Source organism: Lissotriton helveticus, chromosome 5_1 (genome assembly GCF_964261635.1).
Source record: "Lissotriton helveticus chromosome 5_1, aLisHel1.1, whole genome shotgun sequence".
Taxonomy (NCBI): domain Eukaryota; kingdom Metazoa; phylum Chordata; class Amphibia; order Caudata; family Salamandridae; genus Lissotriton; species Lissotriton helveticus.
In genome coordinates, this window is record NC_136065.1 from 685,834,139 (window position 1) to 685,850,381 (window position 16,243).

The 16,243-nt window shown below is 44.8% G+C and overlaps 1 protein-coding gene across 1 annotated transcript; it reads left to right on the forward strand.

The window, feature by feature from the left end:
* The first annotated feature begins 10,152 nt into the window (after nt 1–10,152).
* DDIT4 (DNA damage inducible transcript 4) lies at nt 10,153–14,117 on the forward strand. Its single transcript, XM_078643077.1, has 3 exons — nt 10,153–10,306; nt 11,403–11,664; nt 12,599–14,117. Exons 2-3 carry the CDS (start codon nt 11,424–11,426, stop codon nt 13,108–13,110), a joined length of 753 nt encoding a protein of 250 aa, XP_078499203.1. The 5' UTR covers nt 10,153–10,306; nt 11,403–11,423; the 3' UTR covers nt 13,111–14,117.
* Nucleotides 14,118–16,243: the final 2,126 nt, after the last annotated feature.

The following is a 16,243-nucleotide window of genomic DNA, read 5'->3' on the forward strand; positions in this document are numbered from 1 at the left end:
CGCGAGCTTACACACAGGATCTTATATGTAAGTCTTAGTGTATTATGTTAAATGGTGCCTGAGTGTAGCACCATCCTACCCATGTCACTATTCCTGCATTTGGAGCAGTTCTAGTTGAATCTTTAAGGGCTAGCGATACATTCAGAAAAGGAGTGTTTGAAGCGAGCAGCACAGTATGCTGTCCCGCTAAAGACCCCGGTCCTGCTTAAGCTACCATGATACCCATGGCAGCCTTCATACTTCAAATGTGTGCCAGTAATGGCTCCGCTCAGTATAGCGTGAGCCGATGAAGAGGAGTAGGTGGTGACGGCTCTCCTCAGTATGGCTCCAAGCGATAGGATGTGAGCCTGACGAAGGCGGAAGGCAGCATTTAACCCAAGTGGGCAGCAAGGTACCGTGTCCCGCTAAGAGAAAAGAAAAATTACAAAACTATGCACCCACATACCTGAAGGTCTGCTACATGTCACCAAAGATTGGTGAGCTCGGCAAGAGTGTGTCCATCTTGGCCAACTCGTATTTAATGGCAGGGCCGATTAGTTACCAATCACAAGTGCGGTGGGTATGATGGTGGAATGTAGTTTAATTCAAACTCTGTGTTGTCTCCAAACTAATGCATAGGCATAGGTGAGGGGGTCCAAACCCTTCAAGCTTGAACTGAGAAGTAATGGCCTCATAGGAAGGTCTGGTTGAAATGTGGCACTTTCAGCTTTAAAAGTATTTTTAGTTAGGGTGGTTAAGTTGCCAATTTGAGTTGCACTAATATTGGTCTTTATCTCTACAGTGCTCGATGTGTCATACACAGTGCTTTGAACACAATCCAGAAAGACACTAAAAGCCAATGCAAGGTCAAAAGGGAAGGCATGATGCGGTTTCTAGGGTTCACGTGGAGGAGCAGCCTGGGTGTAAGTTTCGATCACATTACAATTTATTAAAGAGTGATTTCTGGATTCTTAGTTATAGTTTATTTATGCAATCCAGGTGGGACATTCCAAGCAGGTCTATGGTTCAGCACTGTGGGGAGGGCCTCGGTAGGGAAAAGAAAACAATTTTAAGATTCTGAACAAATTTGTTGAGGGTTTCACTACAGCATCTATTTGTAGTTCTAGAGGAAGAACGGCATCTACGCTGATTCATAGGATTTTGGTTGTGCTTGTTTGAAGGTGCACTTCCACTAATCTGCAGTCCAGAATATGATCCTGTGTCAGTGCTGAGTTTCAACATCTAAACATTCATCCTGATGTTCCCAAAGTTGTGTTCCTGATCACCTCCACGTTCCAATTCCCGTCAATCTGTCGCCTCATCTACTCTCCATATATTTACCAGCAATATGTTTCCAATCTTCCATTGTATTTTAGTAAAACCAAGGCCACCTAAAAGTCATGGAAGAGAATTTTAGTTCCTTTAAAGTGCCCAAGAGAAATATACAACAAAAAATACAAAATATGTTATGACGTTATGGGCTTCCCTTCCCATACTATTAGGATCCCTTCCTTCATTTTCCTCCTCTCTCTAAGAACCAATGATTACTCTGAGGTGCTCAGTAATGTCACACAAGTACTATGGGTCTGACGTAGCACTGTAACTCTTTTTTCAATCTTAAGAGCTACTGATAAACCAGGAGTGGTGTTAATCCACTATGAATTTTGTCACTCCACAACTTGACTTGGTCAACATTTAAATAAAAATTTCAGAATTAAATGTAAATCACAGTAGGCTTCGCAATAAAGACAGACAAGTATTATGATGAAAACTGAAAGCCATGAAGGTTTATTGAATGTTTAAAGGCATTACAGAAAGCACAATCAATGGCAAAGTGTCAGTCAGTTAGTCATTTGTCATTTAACAGCATGAAGCTCAGAAATAAAATGCAAATAACGAAATACAAGAACTGGTCAGCTCAGTAAATAAGTCAGAAATCAGAGATCAAGCCAGCATTGTGTCGCCTTCTAAAGATCAGAGGGAAGAGTGAGCCCAACAAAATGTTAGTAAGGTTCATTCATATGGTGAACCATAAGATTTTTAGGTCTCGCCTACGAAGCGCGCAAGCGCTGCACAGGAGGGGCCTCTTGATATCAATCTGGTTTTTGTGGAAACTCATGCATGTTCTGCATTGTTTCCAATGGGCCCTCATGCATGTGCAGCGTTTGCCCTGCGGGAGCGAGCAGCGGCGCCATCTGTTAGCAATAATCGCGCCCGCTCCCGTAAGGTAAACTTTGTAGATGTACTTTCACAGCCGCGGGCCGTGCATGTCTTTCAGCGCTTTTCTTTCTGGTTTTCTAAGAACTCGCAGTATCACTAAGGAGACCGTCCCGAGGATATGTCGTGCTTTTCCAGAAGTGTGCAGGGTGCGGGACGACAGGACATTACTAGTTGCATGAAGTTCATGAAAGCGAACAGGCTGTTGTCGTCCACAGTGACCCGAAAAAGCCCTCCACTTCCGCCGCAAAATGAGATCCGGGTCGTGGTGACGAGAAGCTGCGGCAACATTCAACTGCACGGTGAGACACGCAAATGTAGGTATGTCCGTTCAATTGCTGTTGGCTAATTGAACTCGTAGTATCACCAAGGAGACCATTCCGAGGATCCGTCGTGCTTTTCCAGAAGTGTGCAGCGTGCGGGACGACAAGACATTACTAACTGCATGAAGTTCATGAAAGCGAACAGGCTGTTGTCGTCCGTGACCCGAAAAAGCCCTCCACTTCCGCCGCAAAATGAGATCCAGGACGCGGTGACGAGAAGCTGCGGCAACATTCAACTGCACGGTGAGACACGCAAATGTAGGTATGTCCGCTCAATTGATGTTGGCTGATTTTTGCCTTTTCTAAGCAAGCCCATATATGTATCATATCATATTATTGTCACAGAGCTGGTGTTAGCAACTTTGTAGCTGTGGTTGAGTTTTGCTTTCCATAGAAAGGGCTTTTTTGCTTTCCTAATAGTAACTTCAATTTGTCAAGTTTTCGTATGTCAGCATTTGTGCAGATTCATCATGGATAGCATATAGTAAGCTTGGGGGGGGGGGGGGAGAGTAAAAAAAAAAAAAGCTACCTTTTTACCTCACCTAGGAATTTGTGTTCTCCGCTACAGTAAAGAACTACTGAAATTAATGATATCAGACTTAGTATGGAACTAGAACTTTATTCAGAATAGACCTTTTTTAGGTCAAGCCTAGAGCAGCGCATGCGCTGTGCTCTGGCGAGACTTTAATAGGGTGTTCAGAAAATGCTACCACTGTGGCCTAGAGCTTGCGTGTGTGTGGGCGGCGCGCGCATACAGCAGAGGCAACATATGGCTCCTCTCTCGTCATGGGTCATCAGCTTTCAAGATATGAGAGCTTTCTTTCACAGAGCTGTTACTACAACTGTCCAAAAGGTGGTGGTGTTCCTACATTGTATATGGAAGCTACTAAATATAGACAACATAGAAGTTAATATGCATAGTGTTGCCTCCTGAGGACAGAGGCAGCTGGCGTTTTGTTCCCGCGGTGCCCCCTATAATTGTCTCGCACCATGTTCTCAGTAAGTATTACTATATATTTGTGTTTTTTTCAACTCAAGATGCCTCCACTCCATGTGTACGATTAGGAGTGCCTTGTGAACAGAGAAGAAGATGTTCGTCTCATCGTTCTAAGTTTGTTCCTGTTACTGGTTTTCTTGTGTATACTTCATTTATTTTCCAAATGGTCTGCTGCATCACAAGCTATCCCAACTGTGGGGGGTTGGGGAGGGTGGTGAAGAAGGCTGTTTTCTACAGAGTTACACTGGCATTTGGTGTTCCCACTGCCCTTGTTTCTTGTAGTCTTTCCCCAAAGCCTGATGGGAAGTGTAATGTTCATTCCTCTGGCTGATTGGAAACACAATACTTGCCTCCATGTCCTCAATAAAACCAGAACTTCCTTTTACTATTTAGGAAAGTCGGCAGGTTTCACGGTTATTGTAGGAGTGGATGGATTGCTTAGGACTAACGTCGCAACTTCAAATGTTTTTAAAGAAGTGATTAGGGAATTTAAAACTTTTGGTTCAAAGCCATTATCGTGAAGAAGATGAAGAAACAGTTGAAGACGTTGGCGCACCACTGGACAATTGTCGTGAACTTCTGGACCCAAAAGTAATGACATTATCAGCAGTGCACGATTCCACCAGGCACACACACCACCAGCCAGCAGTGCACGCTTCCACCAGGCACACTCCACCAGCCGTCAGTGCACACTTTCACCAGCCACACACACCACCAGACGTCAGTGCACGCTTCCACCAGGCACACACACCACCAGCCGTCCGTGCACGCTTCCACCAGGCACACACACCACCAGCCGTCAGTGCACGCTTCCACCAGGCACACACACCACCAGCCGTCAGTGCACGCTTCCACCAGGCACACACACCACCAGTGCATGCTTTCACCAGGCACACACACCACCAGCCAAAAGTGCACGCTTCCACGAGACACACACCACCAGACGTCAGTGCACGCTTTCACCAGGCACACACACCACCAGCCGTCAGTGCACGCTTTCACCAGGCACACACACCACCAGCCTGGGGCTCACTCACTCCACACTTGTTAATTGCGCCTGCACCAGGCATTTTCTCATTTGCAAAGTTCGGCGCATGCGCACAGCTAGGCAGCCCCCACACCCCTGGGAATCACTGTTTCCTACAACCAGAATGGAAACAACATTCAGAGCAATGAAAACAAGTTCATTTGATGAAAAGAACTGTTAACAAAAACCATGTCCAGCTATTGTAGATCTGGCAACTTAAACAAAACAGCAACACAAAACAAACAAGCATTGGCATAGCCAATAGGTCTCGCTTTTTGGACCGTATACATTTTTAGGGCTCGGCTGAAACGCGCGGAAGCGCGTCTCCGCCGAGAACTTATTGTGGCCGTGTCTCCTTTCCAGGAGACATTCCTGGCCGCGCGCATCGCCTTGGAGGCGATTTGAAACGAGCACGCGCACGCGCTCGCTGCATTCACTGTAAACTCCTCAGACTCAGTGCAAGGCTGGTAGACGTGATAGCAACTTAATCGTACTATTCATTACATATACCGTTATGCCCGTTATAACCGTTGTGCCTACCAAGCATTTCCAGCCACGAGACGCACTATGCTTCAAAGTTTCCTAGTAGGTTTGTCCCATCAAATGACCATGCCATTTATTTTTAACTGAGTTTGCTTTCCCTCGCCCCCTCTCTCTCCGTCCATCTTTCTGCTCTTCTGTGTCCCTCCTCGCTCTCTCTCTCTTCTGCCCCCCTCCCTCCTCGGCCCCTGCTCTAGAAGCTTCTCCCTGTTGTACCACAGACTTCCCACGGCGCTCGTCGTTTGCACCAAGGCCCCCGTGGCCACTGCAGACATCAGTGGGAGCGCTGCTGCTGTGCTCTAGTCTAGCGCCTGCGAGAGGTAGCGCTTTATATCAGACATCAGTGGGAGCGCTGCTGTGCTCTAGTCTAGCGCCTGCGAGAGGTAGCGCTTTCTATCAGACATCAGTGGGAGCGCTGGTGCTGTGCTCTAGTCTAGCGCCTGCGAAAGGTAGCGCTTTCTATCAGACATCAGTGGGAGCGCTGCTGTGCTCTAGTCTAGCGCCTGCGAGAGGTAGTGCTTTCTATCAGACATCAGTGGGAGCGCTGCTGTGCTCTAGTCTAGCGCCTGCGAGAGGTAGCGCTTTCTATCAGACATCCGTGGGAGCGCTGGTGCTGTGCTGTAGTCTAGCGCCTGCGAGAGGTAGCGCTTTATGACAGACAGCCGCAATGATTCCGCCGCCGTACCTGCAGCTATCTCCTGGCACAGAGAAGAGGTCAGACCCCTGAAGGAATTCACGATGTATGGTACTCAGTAACTTGACGATCTTTGTAGAACATTCCCTGGGAGGGAAAGTGCTTCTAAGCACTTGCACCTTCCACAATGTAAATGGCAGCTCTAGAGTACAGGCTTTGAGCATTGGAGGCCGTGAGGCTGTGAGTGACGGGCCACCTTCTTGTAGGAGGAAAGGCCTTGCAGAGGAGCGAAGGGCCGAAGTTTCAGCCCTCTTCGGAAATGATGTGTCAGATGCTGTCAATGGCGGAATATCCTGCAGAAAGTGGAGTCCCCGCAATAACGTGGCCTAAACTTTGTGTGAACAAAATATCAAATACCAAATGCCCCACATATACTTTACAGAAATATCACCTGATTAGAGTTAATAATATAACATCTACACCCAAGGGCGAAGATCGCCACAATATTGATGTCAGAGGATATTCTGGGATCAATATTCCGACACACAGCCCTGCAGAAAGGAGTGAGTGGGAGCTTATTTTTCCTTGGCATGCTTCTCTCTAAAGAATTAGGCATTTCGCATCGACTTTTACTCCCAAGGTCACTGGTACAGAGCAGCAGCCACCAGCACTGCTACAGTGGAGTCCTGTTGTCCTGTTTGCACTTTCAGCGAGGCGACTGTTTCTCGTGGTACTGCTGTGCCAGCCAGTGCAAGGTTCTTAAAGATATGAAAGAAGTGAGTAGTGAGTGCAGAGTAGTGAGTAGTGAGTAGAGTAGAGTAGTGAGTAGTGAGTAGAGTAGTGAGTAGTGAGTGCAGAGTAGTGAGTGCAGAGTAGTGAGTAGTGAGTGCAGAGTAGTGAGTGCAGAGTAGTGAGTAGTGAGTAGAGTAGTGAGTAGTGAGTAGAGTAGTGAGTAGAGTAGTGAGTGCAGAGTAGTGAGTAGTGAGTGCAGAGTAGTGAGTAGAGTAGTGAGTAGAGTAGTGAGTGCAGAGTAGTGAGTAGTGAGTGCAGAGTAGTGAGTGCTGAGTAGAGTAGTGAGTAGTGAGTAGAGTAGTGAGTAGTGAGTAGAGTAGTGAGTAGTGAGTGCAGAGTAGAGAGTAGTGAGTGCAGAGTAGTGAGTGCAGAGTAGTGAGTGCAGAGTAGTGAGTGCAGAGTAGTGAGTGCAGAGTAGTGAGTGCAGAGTAGTAAGTGCACATCATCAGAGCTGTATGAATAATAACTGTATCAGCCCCGTGCGTAAGGTGCATCATCCACATTGCTCAGGTCACCCAAATTCCTGCACTCTCTACCACACTGCTTTCAAGAACAGCATACTCTTGCACACACACTCACTGCTCACCAATTCAAAGTTTGCTAAACATTTTATGCAACGCATTGTCATACACAATGCCAATAACTCAAACTTTAATGCTGCGAGCCCTATTGCATTGTAAATGCTTGTTAGTTATGTAGCAGAATATCCATGGTACAACAACATCAACTGTTACATGGCTAAACACTTATAAGGTCCCAAATGTGAGACCTATTAGCTATGCCAATGCATGTTGTAGTTTTGTGTCAATTCATTGAGTAGGTTTTGTGATAATTGCACTTTGAAATTTGGTATTTGCAATTTGTATCAGTCAAATTAGAATAATTTGGAGCGATTTTATTGATTAGTGATGAATTTAATCTATCTTTTCCTCCATCGGAAATGTGCATATTTAGCACAAATTTGGTGCAGAGGAAACCATTTTTGTGTAGAGAGATGAGATACCCTGACAGTTTTTACTTCTACAAGAGATGCAGAGCAATGCTGTCCTTGAGGAATGCCCCCCCTTGCTGTACACCTCACCCTGAGCTGAAAGAGACACCTAACCACCTCCTGATGCTTCAACCGCATCATATGTTAAAGATGTATGATAAAACTCACATGAATCCCACACATTTTTCTAAACCGATCTATTCTCTCATGCCACAAAATCTCAAAATGCTCAGTACACTCATTCAGCAGGGCACGCTTTAGATTTAGAGCTTAGCTCACAGCCTAGTCTACTATTAAACAAGCATTGGCATAGCCAATTGGTCTCGTCTTTAGGACCTTATAAGTGTTTAGCCATGCAACAGTTGTTAACAAGAAAGGAACAAACGACAGACCAAGGTCCAGCTCAACCAATCAACATGTAACATTAATAACAAGAAATTGGTGCAACACACTTCCCGCACCCGTTGTCCAAAGGTACAAGTTAGGTCACAATTTTCACGAAAAGATGGAAGGTGCACTCGTAGAGAGACGCGCAAACAGTAAGTCCAAAAAAGTGCTTCTTTTATTCAGTCAATCTTAAAAACCGGCACACAGCCAACACGTTTCGCTCGCAATTGTGCCAAAAGGGAACTTTGTCAGGGCTCTTGGATAATTGACCAATGGGCGTTGAAAGATAGTGAGACAGGACAACTAGCGGGGTCCCGAGGGGCACAGTGCGCGAGGTCAACTAGTGATGCTAGGCCAATGCTTGTTACATTTGGTGTGAATGTGCAAAGGTCTGTAAATCCAACTTAATCATGTTAAAGAAGGAACGAACGATACACTGTAAAATCACGTCAGCACTATTCCACAGATTCATACAATTTAGATCTCATCCCTGGTTTTCATGATAGCCTGTGGTTATTTCAACACTGCTACAAACCAAGGCTGAGTTCTTATAAGAATCACATTGTGGTCTCCAGAGGTGAGACCTGGGGGAAAACCTGCGGGAAACACTTAATATGCTAACACAACATAAAAACAGAGCTTGAGACTGAAGCATCATGTACATGAGAGAATGGCATCATGTTCAAAACATTATTTACAAAATACCTATTTTATGCTAAATGCATAGTGTGGAAAGGACATAAAGTTGACTACATGCAAGGGAAAGGTAGCAAAGAACCATGACAACCATTTTGAAATCAAGGTCTACGTTAGACATTTTTAAAATACACAGCTTCTCAGCAGAATATCTGGAATTGATTTGTTAATCACACCACGTTGATGCAATTATGGGCTTTCAATATATATCAGCTATACCAGAGGGACCTACGAAATCTCCCAAAAAGTGAAAATTGGTGATGGGACTAAATAGAGCTTTAACCAAACAAGATATGAGTTTGCTAACTAGTCGTTTCTGGCACACTAGACACGTTTCATTGTATGTGGTGTTACAAGAAGATTCCATATCACGTTGAATAGGAGTTTTACCTGTGTTATAATAAATGCAATCATGCTCTCGATATCTATGTCACATTTGGGTTACACCGTCCCTAGAGAAAAAAAATACATATCTGCCATTCATTGTTGATTTAAGAGTCTGCAAAGCCCCAGACATGACACTAAATACACTCGAAGCAAAAATCGTATATATTTGTAACATGACTTTTCTGCCTTTGTTAGTCAGAGACCATTACTGCACTTCTAGAACACATTTAAAAGTTATTTACGTTAAAAAAAATGATTTAATCGAGAAAAAAAAGTGATTTTATTTATAGTTCCTGTTTGAAGCCTGTACATTTAGGGTCTAAAAATAACGGCTTTGAAGGATTTTGCACAGCCGGGTCATTGAAATACGGGTGATGCCGGTAGAAAACTGGCCAGGTGGTAAGCCTGGCCTACTTTTACTACTTGCCTGGCACCCCTGAAGCAGAGACAGACACACACATATGCGGCATTACAACAGGCAGTATATTGAACAAATGCATTTAACTAAAAAAAAATCCACAGGACAGAAAAAAACATGTTCCTCCCTTTGGAACATACATCTCCGGATTGTTTATTCTCACGCCCCCTTAGAAAGCAGCTAGAATGTATTTCATTTACGCCCCCTTAGAAAGCAGCTAGAATGTATTTCATTTACATCTCTCTCGATGTAAAACCCCAACAGAAAACATAAACAGAGATTCTGACGAGTCGCGTAGTTAACAGTTAAATATTGTGTATTACTGAAATGAGAAAGTCCATAATCTTGAGCTGCCCTGACACTGCGAAGAGAGTAAATCTCAGACCTGTGCTCCGGGGAGGAGCCCCCCCTCACCTTTCGGGAATAAGATCCTAACACACAAACAATTAAAGCACAAGCATGTAGAAAAAGAAAGCTATTGTGTGTTCAGATACACCGGGGTCCTGGCTGGCTTTGTTCCAGGATCCCCGACCATCCTCCTCTGTGGTAAACAAGCTCTTCAATCACGTCCATCTCAGCCCCGGGCGGCGGAGGAGGGGCGCCTCCTGTAACCAGGCAGGACAGAACGTTGAGAGCGTGAGCAGCTCTCTCATTGGCCACTTCGCTAAACTGATTAGCGGTGTGTCTACGGCGGCGTCAGTGACGCCACACGTTTGGAGGGCGCGGCCTGTTCGTCTTTATAAACAGCATTCACGAGAGTTCTAGACCTGTCTCTGCTCTAGGGAGAGATGTGGTGAGCACTTATAAGGGAGAGGAGGAGGTGTACTTCTGGGGAGACGGGTGTCTCTGCAGCGCACTGACAGTTCCCGGCCAGCGGAGCAGGCTCGCGTCCGTCACCGGACTACCTCAGGCATCACTGTAAGTGTGAGCTTTTCTTTATTAAACCCAGTTGTTCTGTAGCTTGCGTATTTCTATGATGTGTATTCGTTTTTGTAAAATGCGTGTTTTCTGCTTTTGATGTTATGTGTAATTCTTAATCGGGACTAGGTTTAATATTCTATGCTAAGTATCTAAACCGGATCGCAGCCCTGGTTTAGTTCTCTGCGCTAATTCTCTAAAGTGAATCGTAGCTCTCAGTGAACTGTTTAAAATCCAACTTTCGACTTTAAAATAATACTCACTTTTCTTAAATCCGGTTACGTTATAAACTTTGATATACATTGTAATGGGCGCTATTGTTTAAAACTTGTAAGTAAGATTCAACTTCTGAAAAGTACATCGTTCCTTGGACTCTGCTGCGCTTATTGACACTTTTATAAAGCATACTAAAGTTGTCAAGTTATTTTACGGGTGGCGCTGCGGTTAAAATACAACCACTTAAATACAATTGTTTAAAAGAGTTGATATGGCTACAGGAATAATGCAAGCGACTGTCTTTGCATGTGACGTCGTATTGATGTTCTCTGCAGGTGTCAATCCTTTTCCCCTTCGGTGTGTAAACAATCAAGCTTTCTTTAGGCTCCCGTTCAGTCGTAGCGCCCTCTTATGGTGCTATCTGCAGTTTTTTGTTTGTTTTTGCAGCAGGATCTGCTGTTGATGTAATCGGAGTCTTTGTGCACTTGATGTATTTTGCGCATTTCCTATCTTGCCTCTTTTATGTTGAAAATGACTGAACTATTGATTCTATGGATATTGTTGGCAGGTCCTAGTCTTTTAATTAGGCTTCCACTCTTATTACGCTTATGTATCATTTAACACGTGTTTTTGGGGGTTTATTTCTGTGCTTTGCTAGCACACTTAAAGCTCATTCTTTCTACTGGTGCATGACTTCTACACCAGTACACCTGGTAGCTATTGTGCTTTGGCAGTGTAAAGTATGTGAGCATATTGACATCTTTGCCCTTCACAAAATCGGTTTCCAATATTGCATCTGTCATGTACTTGTTTGCATATATATTTGGTTAATGCAATGTATCATGGGTAGTCTATTACAATATCCTCTCTTTGCTTTCAGAGCCTGACTCGAGGATCTGCAATGCCTGCGCACTGGGGTACCCTCACTGGACTGTATTGGATGTCCTCGCGGGCGAAGCGGGGGTCGCCGCAAGCACACTCGAAGGCTCCAAGCCTGAAGCAATGTGATTCTCGCCTCAGATGCAGTATGGCGAGCTTGGAGAGCAGCGTGGAAAGTGGCCCAGAGAGCATCCTGGAGACTTCTGGCTACTGCGGAAGTTTGGACAGTACTGACTGCGAGATGACCAATACCAAAGATTATGGTGAGTGTTCTCTAAGTCTGAGTTTATGTCCCAATAGCCAAATCCCACATGTAACACTAAACTTGCCTCTCCCATCCACCAGTACTTTTGTAGTCAATCCAACGTACTGGAGATAAGGCCGATCATGCCTTTAAGATGTACCTGCTATCCAGTGGGGTTTCCAAAATATTTCACTCCTTCCATCAACACTGTATGAAACTTTTGTCAAGGCAGACCGCACTCTTTCCTCTAGAACACTATGGGAAATACTTTTTTGCCTTCACATCAGTAACATTATCTTTTCATTAACCCACCCCCCCCTTAAGTTGTGGACTGTCAGTTAATGACTTCCATCTGCTAACTTGCTACTTTATTGCCATCTCCTGTTGCCTCTTGAGTACTGTAGTAGCCTGCTTGCAGGAATATTACTTTTTATTGGGGCAGGCCTCTGGTACTTAACCTAGATCCGGAATGTACCAACATCTATCGAAGTGCTCTATCTTCCTTCATATTTCCTACAGATCCAGCCTTGTTGCGCCTGACTTTGGCAATCCTAACATGCACTGTTTTGAAACCTTTCAAACCCTTTTTGAGTAATATTAGCATTAAGTATACACTTATAATATGTTGATGGTTGGCTGTACACAATCAAGTTCAGCGTAGACAAATTGTGGCCTCCTTGTTGACTCCGTGGCCAGTGGTCTTCATTTGTTTGACAACTATCAATTGTGGGCATTATTTTGCCCTCGAGTGAAAATTTTATTTCTTATAAGGCTCATCGGAGCTAGACTTTTTGGGCATAGAGCCTGTGGAGAATTGGTATGGAAGTGGTTGAGGCCGAATTGTTGTCAGTAGTCGGGCTTGTCTCAAGTATGCTTAATTACTTTATCTAAGTCAATGTATGGTTTAAGTCCAACTCGTTCAGTGGACCTGACGTTTTTCTCGCCTCTTTCAGATGCTGAAAGCCTTGACAATCTCTCGCTACCCGATCCTGCACTTATGGGCGAGCCGGAGCTGCTGTACGACCGCGGCGAAGAACTGCTCTGCTGCGACCTGCTGGCCCTCATCGAGCTCTTCCTGAACGAGACCCAGATCCACGCACTGCGGTGCTCCAAGCTGGTGGCTGCAGACCGGCTCCTGGCACGCGTAGGCCGCGAACTCCTGCACTTGTCCAATTCGGAGCCCTGTGGCCTGAAGGGAGCCCTCATTGACTTGTACGTCGAACATGGCAAGGCCGTCTACAGTGTTGGCCAACTGACGATCGACCCCTCGGTGGTGCCCACCTTCCAGCTGACCCTGATCCTGACCCTTGAACCCGGACTTTGGCCCCGCATACAGAGCCTGTTCACTGCCTCCCCTGCCATCACTCCAGGCTTTGGCCAAGCCCTCAAACTCGGCTCTGGTTTCCGGGTCTTGAAAAAGAAACTGTACAGCTCCGACGAGCTTCTGGATGAAGAGGACTGCTGAGGGAAGAGGCCGGGCCACCCCCAGGGGACCGTTTAAAGTATACTGCTGTAGCCTGCCTGCCTCGAGCGGAGCAGGACACTTCCTTGTTCAATACTGAACAGAACCAGTTGCTGCTGGGAGGAGTGTCGGGAAGTGAACCCTTCAAGAAGGGGCCAGTCTAGTAAATGAAGCTTGTGGCTTCATCACTTAATATGATCCACTGCCTGGGCATGTTTAAATGTGAAAGCGAACGGCATTTGGTTTTGGGCCTCCTCCTCCATTCACCCTTCCCCTCCCGGTCTTTACCAATGTGACGTAAAACAGATCTGAAAGCCGAATTGAACTAATCGTCTCAGTGTTATATACGTACTGTAACTTCAGCTAAATTGTAAATTTGCACATAACTGATCAAGTCGATATCATTTTTATACACTGTAGATCCACTTGCTTTAAAAATGTATTTTTTTTTCCATTGTCTGCAGCAGGACTGCTTTTTTTTGTGGAGGTGGATTGAGTCCATCTCTTTAACGACCATTTACTTGTTTGAAATGTTAGCCTATAAGCGAGGTACGATGTAATGCATCCCTCTATGCAGGACGTAAGTTGTGCGCCCCCTTGCAAGAATGGGAATGTCTGCCAGCGCTGGCCACTTGCAGACACAACTCCCTATGTCTGGCTGCATTTTCTGCAGTTTTTTTTTTTTTTTTTTTTTTTTTTACTCCGAGACTAAGATTTTGATACTTGCACTGTAGCTAAACTTGCATAGAGGCATGCCGACTTCAAGCCAGCCATTTGTATTGACTGACCAGGATTTTTTTTTCTTGCGCTCTGATTTTGATGGCAGCTACATATTTGTGCAGGAATGCATTGGTGACGTGAAGACACCTTAAACCATTTGTGGGGGAAAGACCCCCAAAGCACTATTTACGATGCCCATTGCAATTTACAAGATTACTACACTTGACGTTCAAGTGCGACATTTGCACAGTGTTTTGTACTTTTTTAAATAAATGATCTGAACACTAAAACAAGTGATTTGTTCTGTTTTATATTGCGTAGTTGTGCATCGCAACCCACATGCTCCTTGCGGGTGAGTTTGCAGGGATCCAGGGGTTTTAAGCACACCATTCAAGTATTTCTTCTCTGGGTTCGATTTCAGGCCAGCATGGTTCTTGAGTTAACACGCCCCTACAGGATGCCATCACTTGCATAGACGAGTCCAAGGAAGGGCAGGAGTATAGTACTCCTACAGTAATAGTTCGCAAACTTTTTCACAATCCCCACTAGAACGTCCTTGTGGATTGCCTCTATGAACTCACCCAAAAGCAGGCCAGTGTGCTAATGCTGCCATTCCATGGCAGCCGACAGGTCCCAGACAATACCTTTTGAGAACGAGGGGCTATATTATCAAGAAAGGGCGATACGTTATTGCAGCTTTTATCTGCAGGATGCTGCCGCTAAAGCGGCGATAGTGGGCTTAATAATATGCCCTTGTGAAATCCCATAGCAGCCCAGGGTAACACCAGAACCTGGGCTGCTATGGGAATTCACAAGGCCCTATTATCAAGCCCATTATCGCCGCTTTAGCAGCAGTGTCCTGCCGATAAAAGCGGCGATAATGTATCGCCCTTTCTTGATAATATGGCCGGAGATCCTTTATGTTGCTTAGGGCCACATGTATCATTCCTTAAATAGTGAATTTTAGGTAATCGCTACTTAATGAAGGGAAAGTGGTATGTAAGAAAATAGCGATTACCTAATAGCTGAACTTGAAGATTTGTATTGGGTAATACTATATTTGTACCTATAGTTCTGCATTATCTAATTTGTGGTTACCCAATTAGTTATTTCAAATTAGGTAATGCATTAACTAGGGTGCCCGGGGGTCTAAGGCCCCACTGAAGCACCCCAAAAATGTGCACATGTAGTAAAGTGCACACATGCCGAGGGGTAAGTGTGTGCAATATGGCACTTTGAAAGATGCATTAAAAGAAATTGCGTGTGGTTTACCATAGACTTGGGAGTCCATGGTAACTGCATTTCTTAAATGCAACTTGCACGTAGAAAATGCTTGGTACATGTACTTACGGAATTGCGAATAACTAAAATTGCAACTTCAAAGCCTTTCCTAAATCTTAAAAGGATATTTTGCGTTTGCAAACTGTCAAATTTAGTGATTTGCACCATTTGCGAATGCAAAATGGCTTGTACATGTGGCCCCTAGTTTGAGCTAGCATGGCAAATTGCTGAACCTCCCCTTGCGCAAAAAAAGCGCACTCACAGTGCCGTAACTAGTGCCCATGTAAAACTCTCAAATACCTTCTGGTAGTCCGTGCTGCTTTTTATTTTTTTTTATTTTTTTTAAATTTTGCACGCTGGGGTGTTTGAGACTTCAAGGTTGTCTCAGAATCATAGTTGTGTGAAAAGTGGCTTCTAGTGTCATTGTGGTGAATGATAAACTATTTTAGCCATCTTTGAAACCTGTTATAACCGATGGAAAGATATCTGTGTGAAAAGGGTATGCCACACGGTCAGCAATTTACCAAAAACCTACATGCCATTTTAGGACAGGAGCGTGGGAGGATTACAAAAACCAAAAAAAGTATTGCCCCCCCAATTGATTCGTACACACGCCTGAATCAGGACTATTGGAATGTATGGATGCCATACACTTGCAGGTCAACTACACTCCTCTGTAATGGACAAAAGGTAGGGAATGGAGGCGCCAAAAGATTAATTTCAGAGGAGACCTGTTAATGCAGTGTCCAGGTCTGACTGGGACAGACAATGGCCCCGGGCACCAACATAAAAAGTGGCCCCATTAGTGAATTGGATAGTTAAGTGTCCTATGTCTGCACATTAGGGCAGTTTTAAAACCTGTAGCGCAACGTTTTGCAAGGTATGGAAGACTGCATATCTTCCTGCTTGCTGCAGGAAGTGCTTGTTTTAATCTGGAAATCAACAATAAAAACCGGATTGGACAATATAACATGCCCACAAACAGTCCGAAGAATGGTCCCACACTATGACTTATCAAACCAGCCCATCAGACAATTTCCCTTTCGGCCAGTTCGACCCTGCACAGTGCTCCCAAAGTCAGTTAACAGATATATAAAATTGATGCCCCTAAAGTTATTTCGCAGGTAATGATTCG